Raw genomic sequence first — 13522 nt, forward strand, 5'->3', positions numbered from 1 at the left:
GTAGTAACCGGATTATCATAATAACCGGGTATCGTACTAACGGAACTAATTATATCATAAAAGACTAGAAATTTGCCGGGAAATGAAAATAGTATCGTAATAAGTAGTAATTTGTTTTAACCGATATCGATATAACGAGACTTTACTGTATATGTTTCAAAACATTTGTCTGCATTTAATGCTACTTTGTGTTGTGGGTCAAAAGGTGTTTTAGTGTCTTTATACGAACGTCCGTGTCTTCCCCAAGGTTGGGACCCCCCGTAGAGACTTATGAAGCGGACCAGGTCCAACAGCCTGTACAAAGACTGGAAGGTTTTGGAAGCACAGCATGTCTTTTTTAAATTGAAAAAATCTCAAATAGAAATACAAGGTGTCCGTTTCACTTTGTGACGCCTTAATATTGAAAAGGGACATTCTGCTCTTTTTCCACTTTTCTGAACTATAAATGTTTCAGATAAGGGGGTCTGCGCCTTTGGACGTGAGCCCTAAAAGAACTTTGGGATGGCTCAAAACACAGCGGCTCATCCAGCCGGTGACTTCCTTATATGGGCGTGCCCAGGTACAAGCTGGAGGCCTCAGCTGTCGCACTTGGTAGTGAGACCACTCACAGTGGAGCGGGCGGACCCGAAGGCGGGTTGTGGGTGGAATACAGTGAAACAGACCGTTTTGGAAAAACAGCTGGAATAGGTGTAGATTCTGGAAGCTCTAGAAAGCTTCCAGCGTGGGTTATGGTGTCAAGCTGCCGTATCGGAGTCCACAACTCGATACTAAGCCGGAAAGGAGCATCGTCGGCCCCCTTGAAGCTTGTTTATCAAACTGCTTCGAAGGAAGACGGGAAGACGGGAGGAAGATACGGGAGGAAGATACAGGAGGAAGATACGGGAGGAAGATACGGGAGGAAGACGGGAGGAAGATACGGGAGGAAGATACGGGAGGAAGACGGGAGGAAGACGGGAGGAAGACGGGAGGAAGCTACGGGAAGAAGACGGGAGGAAGACAAGAGGAAGCTACGGGAGGAAGACGGGAGGAAGATGGGAAGAAGATGGGAGGAAGACGGGAGGAAGACGGGAAGAAGACGGGAGGAAGACGGGAGGAAGACGGGAGGAAGACGGGAGGAAGACGGGAGGAAGACGGGAGGAAGACGGGAGGAAGACAAGAGGAAGCTACGGGAAGAAGACGGGAGGAAGACGGGAGGAAGACTATTACGTCAGATTTTTTCCTCGCTTCCATCAGATAACAGATTGATATCAGAGATTTGATAGGCGATACTTGGGTCACCTCAAAAGTGAGAATATTTGCACAATCCCATCCCAGTGTAAGGTGATAAAACTCCAACCTGTGAATTTAGCGACGCTCGCAGCAGGACGCGGCGAAGACGAGCTGCAGCCAAGCGGAGGGAAAAAGGGGCCAATTAAAAGAGGCCTTTCCCAACAAAGAAGAAAGGCGTCTGCGGCAAAGCGCTGTGAAGCGTGCAGCACGCCTCTCCCTTCATCTACTGCGTTTAGTGAGATGGAGCAAAACAAGACAGGAAGCAGCTGCACCTTAGCAGGATGTGGCTTGTTAAAACGGTAGACGCTAAAGCGTGTCTTAATGCATTTAGGGGCTGGCTTAGCCTGGAATAGTCTACTGTATTATAATATATGATATCATATTCAAACGGATTAGAAAATGGCCAACCCCCAACAACCAGAGTGGCAGGACGCACGGGAAAACAGAATTCCATGCGGGAAGTCAGGGCTTGTCATTTATCGACATATGAGAATAGTTTTACTGTGGGGCTTCGTTTGCTAGCGGGTCCCTCACATAACGCTACATTAGGCCGCTAATGTGCAGACGCCCCCAAAGCCTTCATTAAAATGGAAATGGTCTTGGAGGGACGGCGTCTAAGCGTGCGCTCAGCCAGCTTTGCGAGCGTGCACGTCATAGTGTGAAGGTGAGGGATGGTTGAAGGGTTGGTGTGTGTGTGTGTGTGTGTGTGGCTACAAGGGTACACGTAGTATCTAAACATTCCCAGGACACAGTTGCCTCATTTGGTCAAGAGCTGCTGGCTAGTTGAAGATACTACGGTACTAAAGGGGACCCATGATGCTCTTTCCCTTGTCTGCCTTTAGACGTGGCTAGAATGTTGTCTTGTGGTGCTAAACCACGTCAAGGTTTCACGTCATGATGTTTGTGCGTTTGAAAGTGAGCCCTGAAAGGACTTTGGGATGGCTCGAAGAACTGGATTTCAGAGGGCGGTGCAAAACGGCCCCTTTGTGATGTCACAGAGGGCTGGCTTTACATTGGTTTTAGTGACAAGTGCCAACCACTGAACTAAAAGATGCGTACGTACCGTATACAGGCCAACCGTATAAATACCGTATACAGGCCAACCGTATACGTACCGTATACAGGCCAACCGTATACGTACCGTATACAGGCCAACCGTATACATACCGTATACAGGCCAACCGTATAAATACCGTATACAGGCCAACCGTATACATACTGTATATAGGCTAACTGTATACAGGCCAACCGTATACGTACCGTATACAGGCCAACCGTATACATACCGTATACAGGCCAACCGTATAAATACCGTATACAGGCCAACCGTATACATACTGTATATAGGCTAACTGTATACAGGCCAACCGTATACGTACCATATACAGGCCAACCGTATACATACCGTATACAGGCCAACCGTATACGTTCCATATACAGGCCAACCGTATACGTTCCATATACAGGCCAACCGTATACATACCGTATACAGGCCAACCGTATAAATACCGTATACAGGCCAACCGTATACATACTGTATATAGGCTAACTGTATACAGGCCAACCGTATACGTACCGTATACAGGCCAACCGTATACATACCGTATACAGGCCAACCGTATAAATACCGTATACAGGCCAACCGTATACATACTGTATACAGGCCAACCGTATACGTTCCATATACAGGCCAACCGTATACGTTCCATATACAGGCCAACCGTATACGTACCATATACAGGCCAACCGTATACATACCGTATACAGGCCAACCGTATACATACCGTATACAGGCCAACCGTATACGTTCCATATACAGGCCAACCGTATACGTTCCATATACAGGCCAACCGTATACGTACCGTATACAGGCCAACCGTATACGTTCCGTATAAGGGCCACGCCTGTCTGTCTGCCCCAGGCGTCCATGCTGGATGGATACTTAATACACAGAAAGATGTTTTTTTATCTTGGTGAATTCAACTGAAAAGTGTGATTAAGGCGATGGCCTGCCATCAAAGTCATTCCTCACCATCCTCCTCCTCCTCAGGTCTTCAGCATGGCAATTGAACAACCTCATAATTCCCCCAAAACACTTTTGTCTCTTTCATTTTTGCTCTTGGTGTCACTTTGTCTCCAGCCATTAGCTATTAGCCATTAGCTATTAGCCATTAGCCATTAGCCATTAGCCATTTAGCCTCCTCATCACACAGCAGTCCAGCCTTTGAAACCCCTAACTGGTGATAACGGACGGTTGGAGGTCCGAGTAGTCCAAACAGAAGTTGAGATCGCTGAATACGACTTCAAACCATGACGTTAGCTTCCACTTCACTCGTACCCTCCGCTACGTCCTACAGCTGCACCCAATGCATCATGGGAAATGTAGATTTTAGCAATAAATTAATCAGTGTACAACACTTGCGCTTTGTACACGGCAAATGAGGGTCCACATTATGATGTCATTGGCAAAAGGCTCGTGTTTGGCATTTTCATGCAGAAAAAAGAAAAGCAGTAATAAATGATTTCTTATTTATGAAGTTATTTTCAAAGTCAAGGATAAGCTCGCAGTCATAAGGACGTATTGATAGACTCTTACTGTATAATCTTTTATGGAGTGCTATGGGGCGGAGCATCCAGGATTCTATGATTCCACCTCATGCGTGCAAAAAAGCTGGTTTTCTTTCTAGTCGGGAACCGACATTGTCCTGAAACTTAGCCATGTTCTACTGCTGTCTATTAAAGAACGGACAGAGGTAGAAACATGACAGACGGGTCTAATCCTAAATGAAGCATAGCGGAATGTCAAGTAAACCTTCTTGCATGCACAGTTGCAGCCTAAGCGCCTCCTGCATGTGTGAGCTGCATATCTGATGGATCTCCGGTGGAACCTGGAAGAGCTGTGAGGAGGATGTCTAATGGACAAGAGCAATCTCATTCATCTCAGCCTGGCTGATTGCTACGTACGAGGCTACTTTCACACCTCATTTGCTGCTAGCGTGCTCAATTCAATCACACGCTGCCTTGCAAAAGCAAGCGGCAGGAATCACCACGTGCGCACACAGACAAGGTAGACCATGAAAGGATGGGAAGGAAGGAAGACCGGGGCACCTTTGACAGCCATTTAGCGAGTTATGGATCGGTGGATAAGGTGCAGAGCAAAGACGAACGGCTAAAAAAGTGGCAAGAAATGCCAAGAACAAAAATGTGGCCTTTTACTTCAAACTACTTTTAAAAGGAACCACTGATTGCTCATCGCAATCAACTCAAATGTCAGAGAGCAGAGGCCCGTGAGGGGCGACCGGGCCTGTAACTGCTCCAATCAGTAAATGCGACCGAGGATGGCTGACAGAGAGCGAGCCAACAAGAAGAAAAAGCGGCAGCACATGAGAGGAAATTGCATGTTCTTCGTTGTCAGAAGGAGACGAGCACGAGAGAACGTGAACTTTTCAGGATAAGTGAAGAGGTTACTTCCAATTTTCAGCCTCAATCAGAGCCATTGGCTGTTTTACGGCAGGAATGCTGCTGTTTTCCAAATGAACGGAGAGCAGGGGGTCACTTGGCCTTCACTTCCGCTGACAGATAATCCACGTTTGGCCTCCGTCATACCGTTCCTATTGCTGCGATTAGCGCCACCATGAACAAAGCCAATGAAAGGGGAATGGTCCAAAGCTGGTGAGAATAATTAGAGGGAGTAAGAATTTGTAAAAGAATATTCTCATCCATCCAGGCACGCCCCAGACGCCCCAAGAAAGAACGCTTCAGCGGCATAAAAGCACAGTGGCTAAATAGGCGTTAGCCATCCGCCATTGGTCGTGTGGTACGACCTCTGTGGAATGACCTTTGCTAGTACAGCTGACCTTTGGTGTTCAGTTGTGACAATGGTCAGAGTGAAACCGTCCTTGTAGTGGCATGCCCCCAACACGCCATCCCCTCAGACTAGAGCTGCCCTAGCAAGTCATGAGCAGGCTTCTTCACAGACAGCCTGAACGGTCCAGGTGGGATTGATTCCCTGCCCTGAGAATGAGATTGAATCTTTTGGGTCAAACTCAGAAGCAACAAGATGAACCCTTGTGGTTGACAAACACGGTATTTGAGGCCTTGGTTCTCAGTCGGAAACGGGTGGATTGCACCCTCTGGGTTGGGAGTCAGGTTTTGCCCCAGATGGAAAGGTTCAAGTATCCCGGTGTCTTGTTCACAAGTGAGAGGGACATTTGAGGGTTCCACCTACAACATCTGAGGCGTAGTTTTCTTGTAAGCTCTAATCAAGTGTTGAAAGTAGAGGTACCACTACTTTACTGGTACATGTAATTTCTGTAGGCTACCACTCATCCTGTTCAGGGCCTGGAGCCTGTTCCGCCCGCGAATGGTCCCATGGTCTTCGGTCCGTCGCACGGCAGCTGGAAATGAAGCATTCAGTGGGAATCGATCCCAGCTGCATGGCAGTCAGTTCCAGTGTGGAACCCACTCCACTCATAATATCTTCTCCAAAAACAGAAAATGTTCACAATGGCCTTCCAATAATCATCCAAGTAGGTCAACATGTGTGTGTGTGGGGGGGGGCAAATGAAGAAGTAAAGTGGGTGTGGACGGCGACAGAGGAAAGGGTAAATGGGGGACACGAGAAACAAAAGACGATGATAAGTTAAAGAAGACGACTCCTATCTTTTCTTATGTAGGTTAATTGAGTGAGGAATGAAAATAAGAAAGGATCCAATTGAATGTGACGCACGGATGTTAACAATAAAAGCATAAGAAACGATTCTTAACGTCCACGCCAAGCCCGCGTGTCATCCCAGCATATTTCTAATTATGGGTTAATTGTTATTCCCTATCATTAGGAGGGTGCTTTTAATTGTAATGTAGCCAAGCAGAAAGCTACCTATACATGTGGGGGACAATTAGCCACCCCCATTAACCCCCGGTTAATTACAACCTCCACTGCTACATCCCACAGCTCCGTTCCCACTCGTCTTTAGTCCTGGTATCTATCCTCGGGCCTTCATCCCGGCTTCCTTTTCCCCAGTCGTGCCCTCATTTCCAGTCAACTTTGATTGTTTGATTCAAATGCGTTTATGTTGCCAACCTGACAAGACTTACGACTAAAAACTCTTTTTCTGGGTTAAGATTCCCTGCTTGATTCCTCCATGTACTCCCTGCCTCCCTTTTTAATTTGCTACTCTACATTTCCCAATCAATTAGCTGACAAATAATCAGCGACCGCCAAAGACGACCCGAGAAGGCAAGTAAAAAAGAAATAAATATCAGCAACAAGTACAAGTACGACAAGTACAAGTACAACAATGACGTTGTACAGTGGACGTGACAGCGGAAGATTTGCTTCATTAGTTCATAATCATGCCATTTTTACCCAATTAAAATTCCCTTGAACTACATAATTCATATAAATGTCATGTTTAACATATGATAAATCATTGATCACATCAATAATTCATAGTAGTTTTTCTACAGTCCTGCAATGACTGGATGTTTTAGACTTGGGTTAACAAAGCCAACAGATTAATAAAACCAGTAAACCGGTTAAGCTTCCTTGGCTTTAAACATGGCTACCCTGCATCTCCCCGTCTAGACGCCGGAGAAACCAAATGTATTCATATTCCGGATATTAGGGATGAGCCCCATATTCCTTATGAACCAGGGTCCGTGACGGGTAATACGTTTTTGCCGGATATGAGTATGCAACGAGTACATCTGGTTATTATCTGTATTTGTGTTTAAAGAAACGCTCATTACGTATTCGCTCTTCGTGCTCTGCCATTGGCCAGTCACACACAGCGACCGCCCCTCCCTCCACGGCTGCAGCGGGCATTCACGTACAGTTCATGGGGCAAGTGGGGGGTTGAAAACACTTTATTGGTTTATTTATTCACTTTATTCCTCCATCCCTCCCCGTCCTTCGCCTGTTGGACCGCCTCGCTCAGCCTCGGTCAGCCTCGGTCAGCCTCGGTCAGCCTCGCTCAGCCTCGGTCAGCCTCGGTCAGCCTCGCTCAGCCTCGCTCAGCCTCGCTCAGCCTCGCTCAGCCTCGCTCAGCCTCGCTCAGCCTCGCTCAGCCTCGGTCAGCCTCGCTCAGCCTCGGTCAGCCTCGGTCAGCCTCGGTCAGCCTCGGTCAGCCTCACTCCTGTCCGTTCGGACATATAGCAACCTTTGATCAATCCAAGTTCATTTCAGACTTAAAATGGTGTTCAGATTGAAGCTGGCTAAACCACACCCACTTGGGGTTTTTGCTCCGCCTATTATGGATACGGGTACGGATACAGATATTTTAGATGGGTGAACAGAAAAGAAAAGAAAAAGAAAGAACAGGTACATAGTGGTGTACTTGCGGAGGCCGCGCGGTGGATCCAGCCTCCCTGCGACCCTTGTGAGGATAGGACGGACGGATATATGAAATGGGCGGATTGTTCGACCACAACTTGTCGACCGTTTTGATATGGAGGTTGTGTTTCCTGCTCCTGCTCCTGCTCCCGTGTAGAAAAGACGATGTGGCGTCGCCACGCACAGACCGACACGACGGATTCAGACATGAACCAAGATAGACGGTCAGAGAGAAAATGAGGAGATTTCAGTGATAGGAAGTCAGACCGACAGACGCACGGCCAAGTGCGGCCTGAATGAAGAGAGAGAGCGGATAACAATGTCCATTGTTCCATTAGGCAAGGCAATAACGACTGATAAAACGAGGCTACTAAAGAGGACACAATGGTCCTTAATTGACTCATTAGGGAGAAAGGCGAATGAACTGCACTAATGAATGGAGGTTTGCAGCTAAACTGCTTGCTAAGCAAAACAGAGAGGAAAGCGTTTACTTTATTAAATCTACACAAAGCAATATTTGTCCACTGGAAGGGATAACGCCATCAGCCGCCGGGACAAAACCAAGGAGAAACAAAAGCCCTCAATTAGGAAGGTGGTCTGCCATGCCATTCCAAACGGCTCAATCTATTGAAACTTTGCTACTATTGAGTAGAAGGCAAGCGATGAAGTACTTTGGGCGTGGCCTACCTCCAGGTGCTCCAGGATGTAGGGCGGATTGGTCATGCCCAGCCTCAGCATGGCCCCTTCGGGAATCTCTTCCACGAGCCTCCAAAGAAGGGTGGGCAGGTCGGTCCCGATGTCTCGGCCGTACGCCCCCGTGTCTTCGCTGGTCAGCCAGACTTCACACACCCCCTCTGCAGCGACACAAAAACTCCTTTGGTACGCCAACCGGAGCACGTCACAGACCTCATCAAACTAATTGAGCAACCATCGTTAGGAAAGGTGCCACATTCACATTTGGTGTCCGCATCGTAGCCATGATTGGCTTCCTGTGGCAAAAACCAGACTAGCCACATCCAAGAGGGCGCCGGTGTGGGCATACCAGGGAGTGTTTACCAGGATACGTTTAAACCCAACAGTGCTGCTTTTCAAACGTAGCAACGGACAGGCGTCTTTCAAAGTCTTCTCCATTGCCATGGTTTCTTCATTAAACTTGACCTCCAGGTGGAGTCTCTGTAGAACCGTTTCACAGACACAAACCTAATTTCCTATCTGTAGCACGCGATTAAGTACATTTAATGAAGCAGCGTATTTCCATTGTTAGACCAAGGTTAACTGTTTTCAATTAATTGCACGCTGAAGTGTGTGTATTATGGTTTGTATCTGATGGTGTGTATTATGGTGTGTATGATGGTTTGTATCTGATGGTGTGTATTATGGTGTGTATTATGGTTTGTATCTGATGGTGTGTATTACGGTGTGTATTATGGTGTGTATGATGGTTTGTATCTGATGGTGTGTATTACGGTGTGTATTATGGTGTGTATGATGGTTTGTATCTGATGGTGTGTATTATAGTGTGTATTATGGTGTGTATGATGGTGTGTATCTGATGGTGTGTATTATGTTTTGTATCTGATGGTGTGTGATCGATGGAGGTTTTTTTTAGGTGGAGCTAGCCGCACAAGTCATTAGCGTGTCCCATTGTCAAAGATGATGGGCCTTGGAAACTCTTTTAATCTGCACAATTATGCCACCATCATCTTTAATCTGTCTGGTCCGTGCACGCCCTTAAATACATCCTTTAACTGCTAGACCCTCGTGCACGCCCACATTTGCACACACACACACACAAACACTCCAATTAGCAACCTAGCTCTGCTCTCTCAATGACCACATGCATCTTTCTGTCCGTCTCCACTCAGCTAATGATAATGACAGTTGTGTGTGTGTGTGTGTACTGCCCCCCCCGCATGTGTAAATGTCTTTAGATTTGTCTGCATGATGTCCCAACACGTAGCCGAGGCACACAATCAACCATTTCCAGACCTGCAGCCCAAATGACAGATAGCTCATTAAACTCTAGCAGTGAATGTTGCTCTAATTTAGCAGGAAGCCAGATGAGACCCCCCCACACCCCCCCTGGCTGTTTGTGACCTTCACTTTCCTGGAATGTATGCAGGTACTGTAAGGTGCTTGCTTGTTTTCTTTCTGGTGACTGACTGATCAGCTAGGTCATGACCTTCTCTAGGCTTGTGCAGGCCTTGTGTGGGCTTCTGCAGGCCTTGTGTAGGCTTCTGTAGGCCTTGTGTGGGCTTCTGCAGGCTTGTGCGGGCCTTGTGTGAGCTTCTGCAGGCCTTGTGTAGGCTTCTGCAGGCCTTGTGTAGGCTTCTGCAGGCCTTGTGTAGGCACGCATTCAATGACAATATTTAAGTAATTGCACTGACGTATTGATGCCCGATCAACTTTCAAAGTCGGCATGTTGGCAGAAACTGCCAGCACCTTCGATGTCGCCTCACTTGGGAATCGGACTGTAGCTGAACTCCCAAATGGGTCAAGACGGGTGCAATACCTCGTCCTGAATTCATTGTATGGGCGATACAAACGATAGAAATGAGTGAGAAAGATAGCAGATGGTATTTGAAACATTGTCTTTGTCCTCAGCGTTTACCACATTTGATTTAGATCCTTAGATCCTTAGATCCTTTAGATCCTTAGATCCTTAAATCCTTTAGATCAAGAATGCATGATAACCATGTTAAAATTGTAAAACTCATTTTGGTATGAAAGGCTTTAAGACTGACAGCGTTTGCCTCGTTTCTACAGAACACGGCCGTGACCATCCCTGTTGGTTTGGATTCCGGCTTGTAGGACTGAAATTGAGGTTGTAATAAATCCAATTAATGACAAACACAGGATTCCCTGAGGAGGGGTTCCAGTCACAGTGCAGAAGCCTCCAGGGTACGGCGTGATAGTTACAACAATAAGGTTTAGAGTAAGTCATGGAAGATGGCGACTGTCGGCAGGATGGAGATGGTGCAGCAAAGACATAAGCTCCGCCTGCCGGAAGTAAAAAGCTGACAAATCCCGTCTGTGGTTCACGTGGACATTGACGCTAGGTGGGAGTTTTTGGGAGATGCAAGTCAAGCTCTGCCGGGGTTTGAAGCGAGAGAAGCCAGTGGTACGGACAACATATTCCATCCTTTACCGAGCACTCGGCGTTTGGAGCTTGGTGACTACTGGCAGACCAACAGGAGAACACCTCAACCCAGCCTGGAATCATCTGCAGCAGGCAGACTGAAGGACGTATTTACACATCGAAGTTGGCTGATATTCAGGCAAACACGGCCAAAAGGTCTGAGAAAAAGTCTACTCCATAAGACACGCATTACAGCAATTCAAGGACGTCAAGCACTTGTTTGGTCAATGTTCTGGAAGTAGACAAGTGAAGACCTCAACCCATATTACAGTTGCAGGTTATTTTTTCCAAACAAAGATACATTTATTACATTTCTTTTCTTTCCATTTCCACAAAATCCACATCTGAAGAAGGCTGGATTCAAATGAATCAATCTGAGTGGCAAGGTCTTACACGTGCTTGCATCATCTCCGTCTCACCAGCCAACGTATTCCTGGAGCCACCAGAAGAAAAGGATCACTTTTTGTGTCAGGTAATTGCTGGCCTCACGCTGTTGAAATCAATGACTGGACCTGCTTTCAATGGCCCTAGGAGCCACATCAGGGCCTTTCAAAACAACATTCCGGTCAGGCAAGCCAGCGGACGCCAGCGTCGTCTGATATCCCAATGTCTTAATTATGCTTGAAGAACGGGGCAACGTCGCTCATATGCAATCTGTAAAATAAACCGAGGCAAATGGGGACTTTGTTTAGGGCGTCAGCCTTCCTGGTTCAAAAGAGACGTAGAAAGAACACAAGAAGATGCATGAGCAGAGGAACCAGCCGTGTGTGGGACCGCCGTCGTGACGCTTATCAAAAAGTGTAGCGGAGCTACGCCAAAAGAGCCTCGCCAGCCGCAACGTGGGCCGCACCTACACAATCTCCACATGTGCCTTAGCAACATGAATTAGCCTGACTTATGATTGACACTGCATTATTACCACGGGGTTAATATCCTGGTTGGAGCTAGCAACTCTCATGGAAGTCAGTATGACAGCCAAACCAGGAGAAACCAGGAGAAACCAGGAGAAACCAGGAGAAACCAGGAGAAACATCTCTCCGCATGATTGCACGTTACGCCGCCCACAGCACCAAGCTTTCTCCAGACTTGTTCCAGACTATTATTTAGGTATCATCGCTCGGGGCTTTGGCTCCGTCTCCATGTTTACTTCAAAGGATGAGACGGCAACGCAGGAGGAAGTGGAGGATGCTCTGATGCATTGACTTTGAAGAAGCGTGACGCATCCAATTGATTGTGGTGATTGGGAGCTTATGTCAAAGATGGGCAACATGACCGACTACTTCCTGTCATGTTTGTTTCTGGCTGTGCTTCCTCCAAATGCCGCATTCGGTCGTCACTTTGTGGTTAGAATTCCCTGGCAGGTAGAAATGAATGAATATGTACAATGTATGTACACACATGTACTTACGTACAGTATGTACATATTGGATGTATTGTTCCAACTAATCTCTCCAAACGATACGCATTTCCAGCGGCCAAGTTGGGCTCTGATCGTAGATTACGTGAGCATGAAAAGGATCCCATTAAACTGCAGTAAAAGCCTATTTTCCGTGACACAAATCAAGGCGTTCCTATGCATGTTCCAAAACACGCATCCAGGGCGAGTTAGCATGACGGAGGAGGAAGAAATGTCTCAATCCATTTAGATTTCAAATGTAGTCAAATACAGTGAACATGGATACTGCATATGTGGTCTTTAGGCTGGAACATGTTCAATTCCAAACTCCCACACCCTCACATATCAGCGGCTTAAACATGCTTAGCTGTGGGTTTGCTTTGTGTTGTGGAAAACAAGGATTTGATAGCGGATAATAGGATTAGCGTTATGTGCATTAGAATCTATAATCTAATAAACATTACTACTCACGCAACCAATAGGAAAGTCCATGACCTCATGAACTCCATAACAGCTCAGTTCGATCCCTTAGCGCATATTAGCTTAACAGATCCAGTGGCATGTATGTCATTCCTTCCGTCTGTGGAGTTGCCAGCATTTTGATCTCGGAAACCCACCGGGACGCACACAGGTGGGTTGGCTGCTTCAACGGGTGGCCGCCATGAATAGCAACCTACGGCACGCTTCAATAAAGACCTCCATGATGTCGGAATAGTCAATGTAGTCAGTGGAGAGAACGCTTTGCTCCTCTTGATGCGACCTGTGCCATCGCTCTACTTGCCGATTCCCAAGGAGACCATCATTAGCCGCAACAGAAATATGCACACATATTAATAATATCACATATCTGCCCAATGCAAAGCATGAGAAGGATCAACAGCACAAGGATCGATACCCTCACCCAAGTACGTATTCAGCTTGCTAACAAAAACATCTACATGGTATACATGGAGTATGGCCAACACGGGAAGATGACGGAGTATGGCCAACACGGGAAGATGACGGAGTATGGCCAACACGGGAAGATGACGGAGTATGGCCAACACGGGAAGATGACGGAGTATGGCCAACACGGAAAGATGACAAAGTATGGCCAACACGGAAAGATGACAAAGTATGGCCAACACGGAAAGATGACAAAGTATGGCCAACACGGAAAGATGACGGAGTATGGCCAACACGGAAAGATGACAAAGTATGGCCAACACGGAAAGATGACAAAGTATGGCCAACACAGGAAGATGACGGAGTATGGCCAACACAGGAAGATGACGGAGTATGGCCAACACGGAAAGATGACGGAGTATGGCCAACACGGGAAGATGACGGAGTATGGCCAACACGGGAAGATGACGGAGTATGGCCAACACGGGAAGATGACGGA

General features: G+C 47.0%; 1 protein-coding gene across 3 annotated transcripts in view; it reads right to left on the reverse strand.

The window, feature by feature from the left end:
• The window catches only part of cdkal1 (CDK5 regulatory subunit associated protein 1-like 1), a 140131-nt gene that overhangs the window by 59925 nt on the left and 66684 nt on the right, over positions 1 to 13522 (reverse strand). For all 3 annotated transcript variants that reach the window (XM_078790949.1, XM_058052923.2, XM_058052924.2), the window contains exon 9: positions 8291 to 8457. In XM_078790949.1, coding sequence (XP_078647075.1) covers positions 8291 to 8457 — 167 coding nt within the window. The remainder of the gene's footprint in view (positions 1 to 8290; positions 8458 to 13522) is intronic.

This window comes from Doryrhamphus excisus, linkage group LG5 (assembly GCF_037039965.1).
Source record: "Doryrhamphus excisus strain RoL-2023G ecotype Guam linkage group LG5, RoL_Dexc_Guam_v1.1, whole genome shotgun sequence".
Lineage (NCBI taxonomy): Eukaryota > Metazoa > Chordata > Actinopteri > Syngnathiformes > Syngnathidae > Doryrhamphus > Doryrhamphus excisus.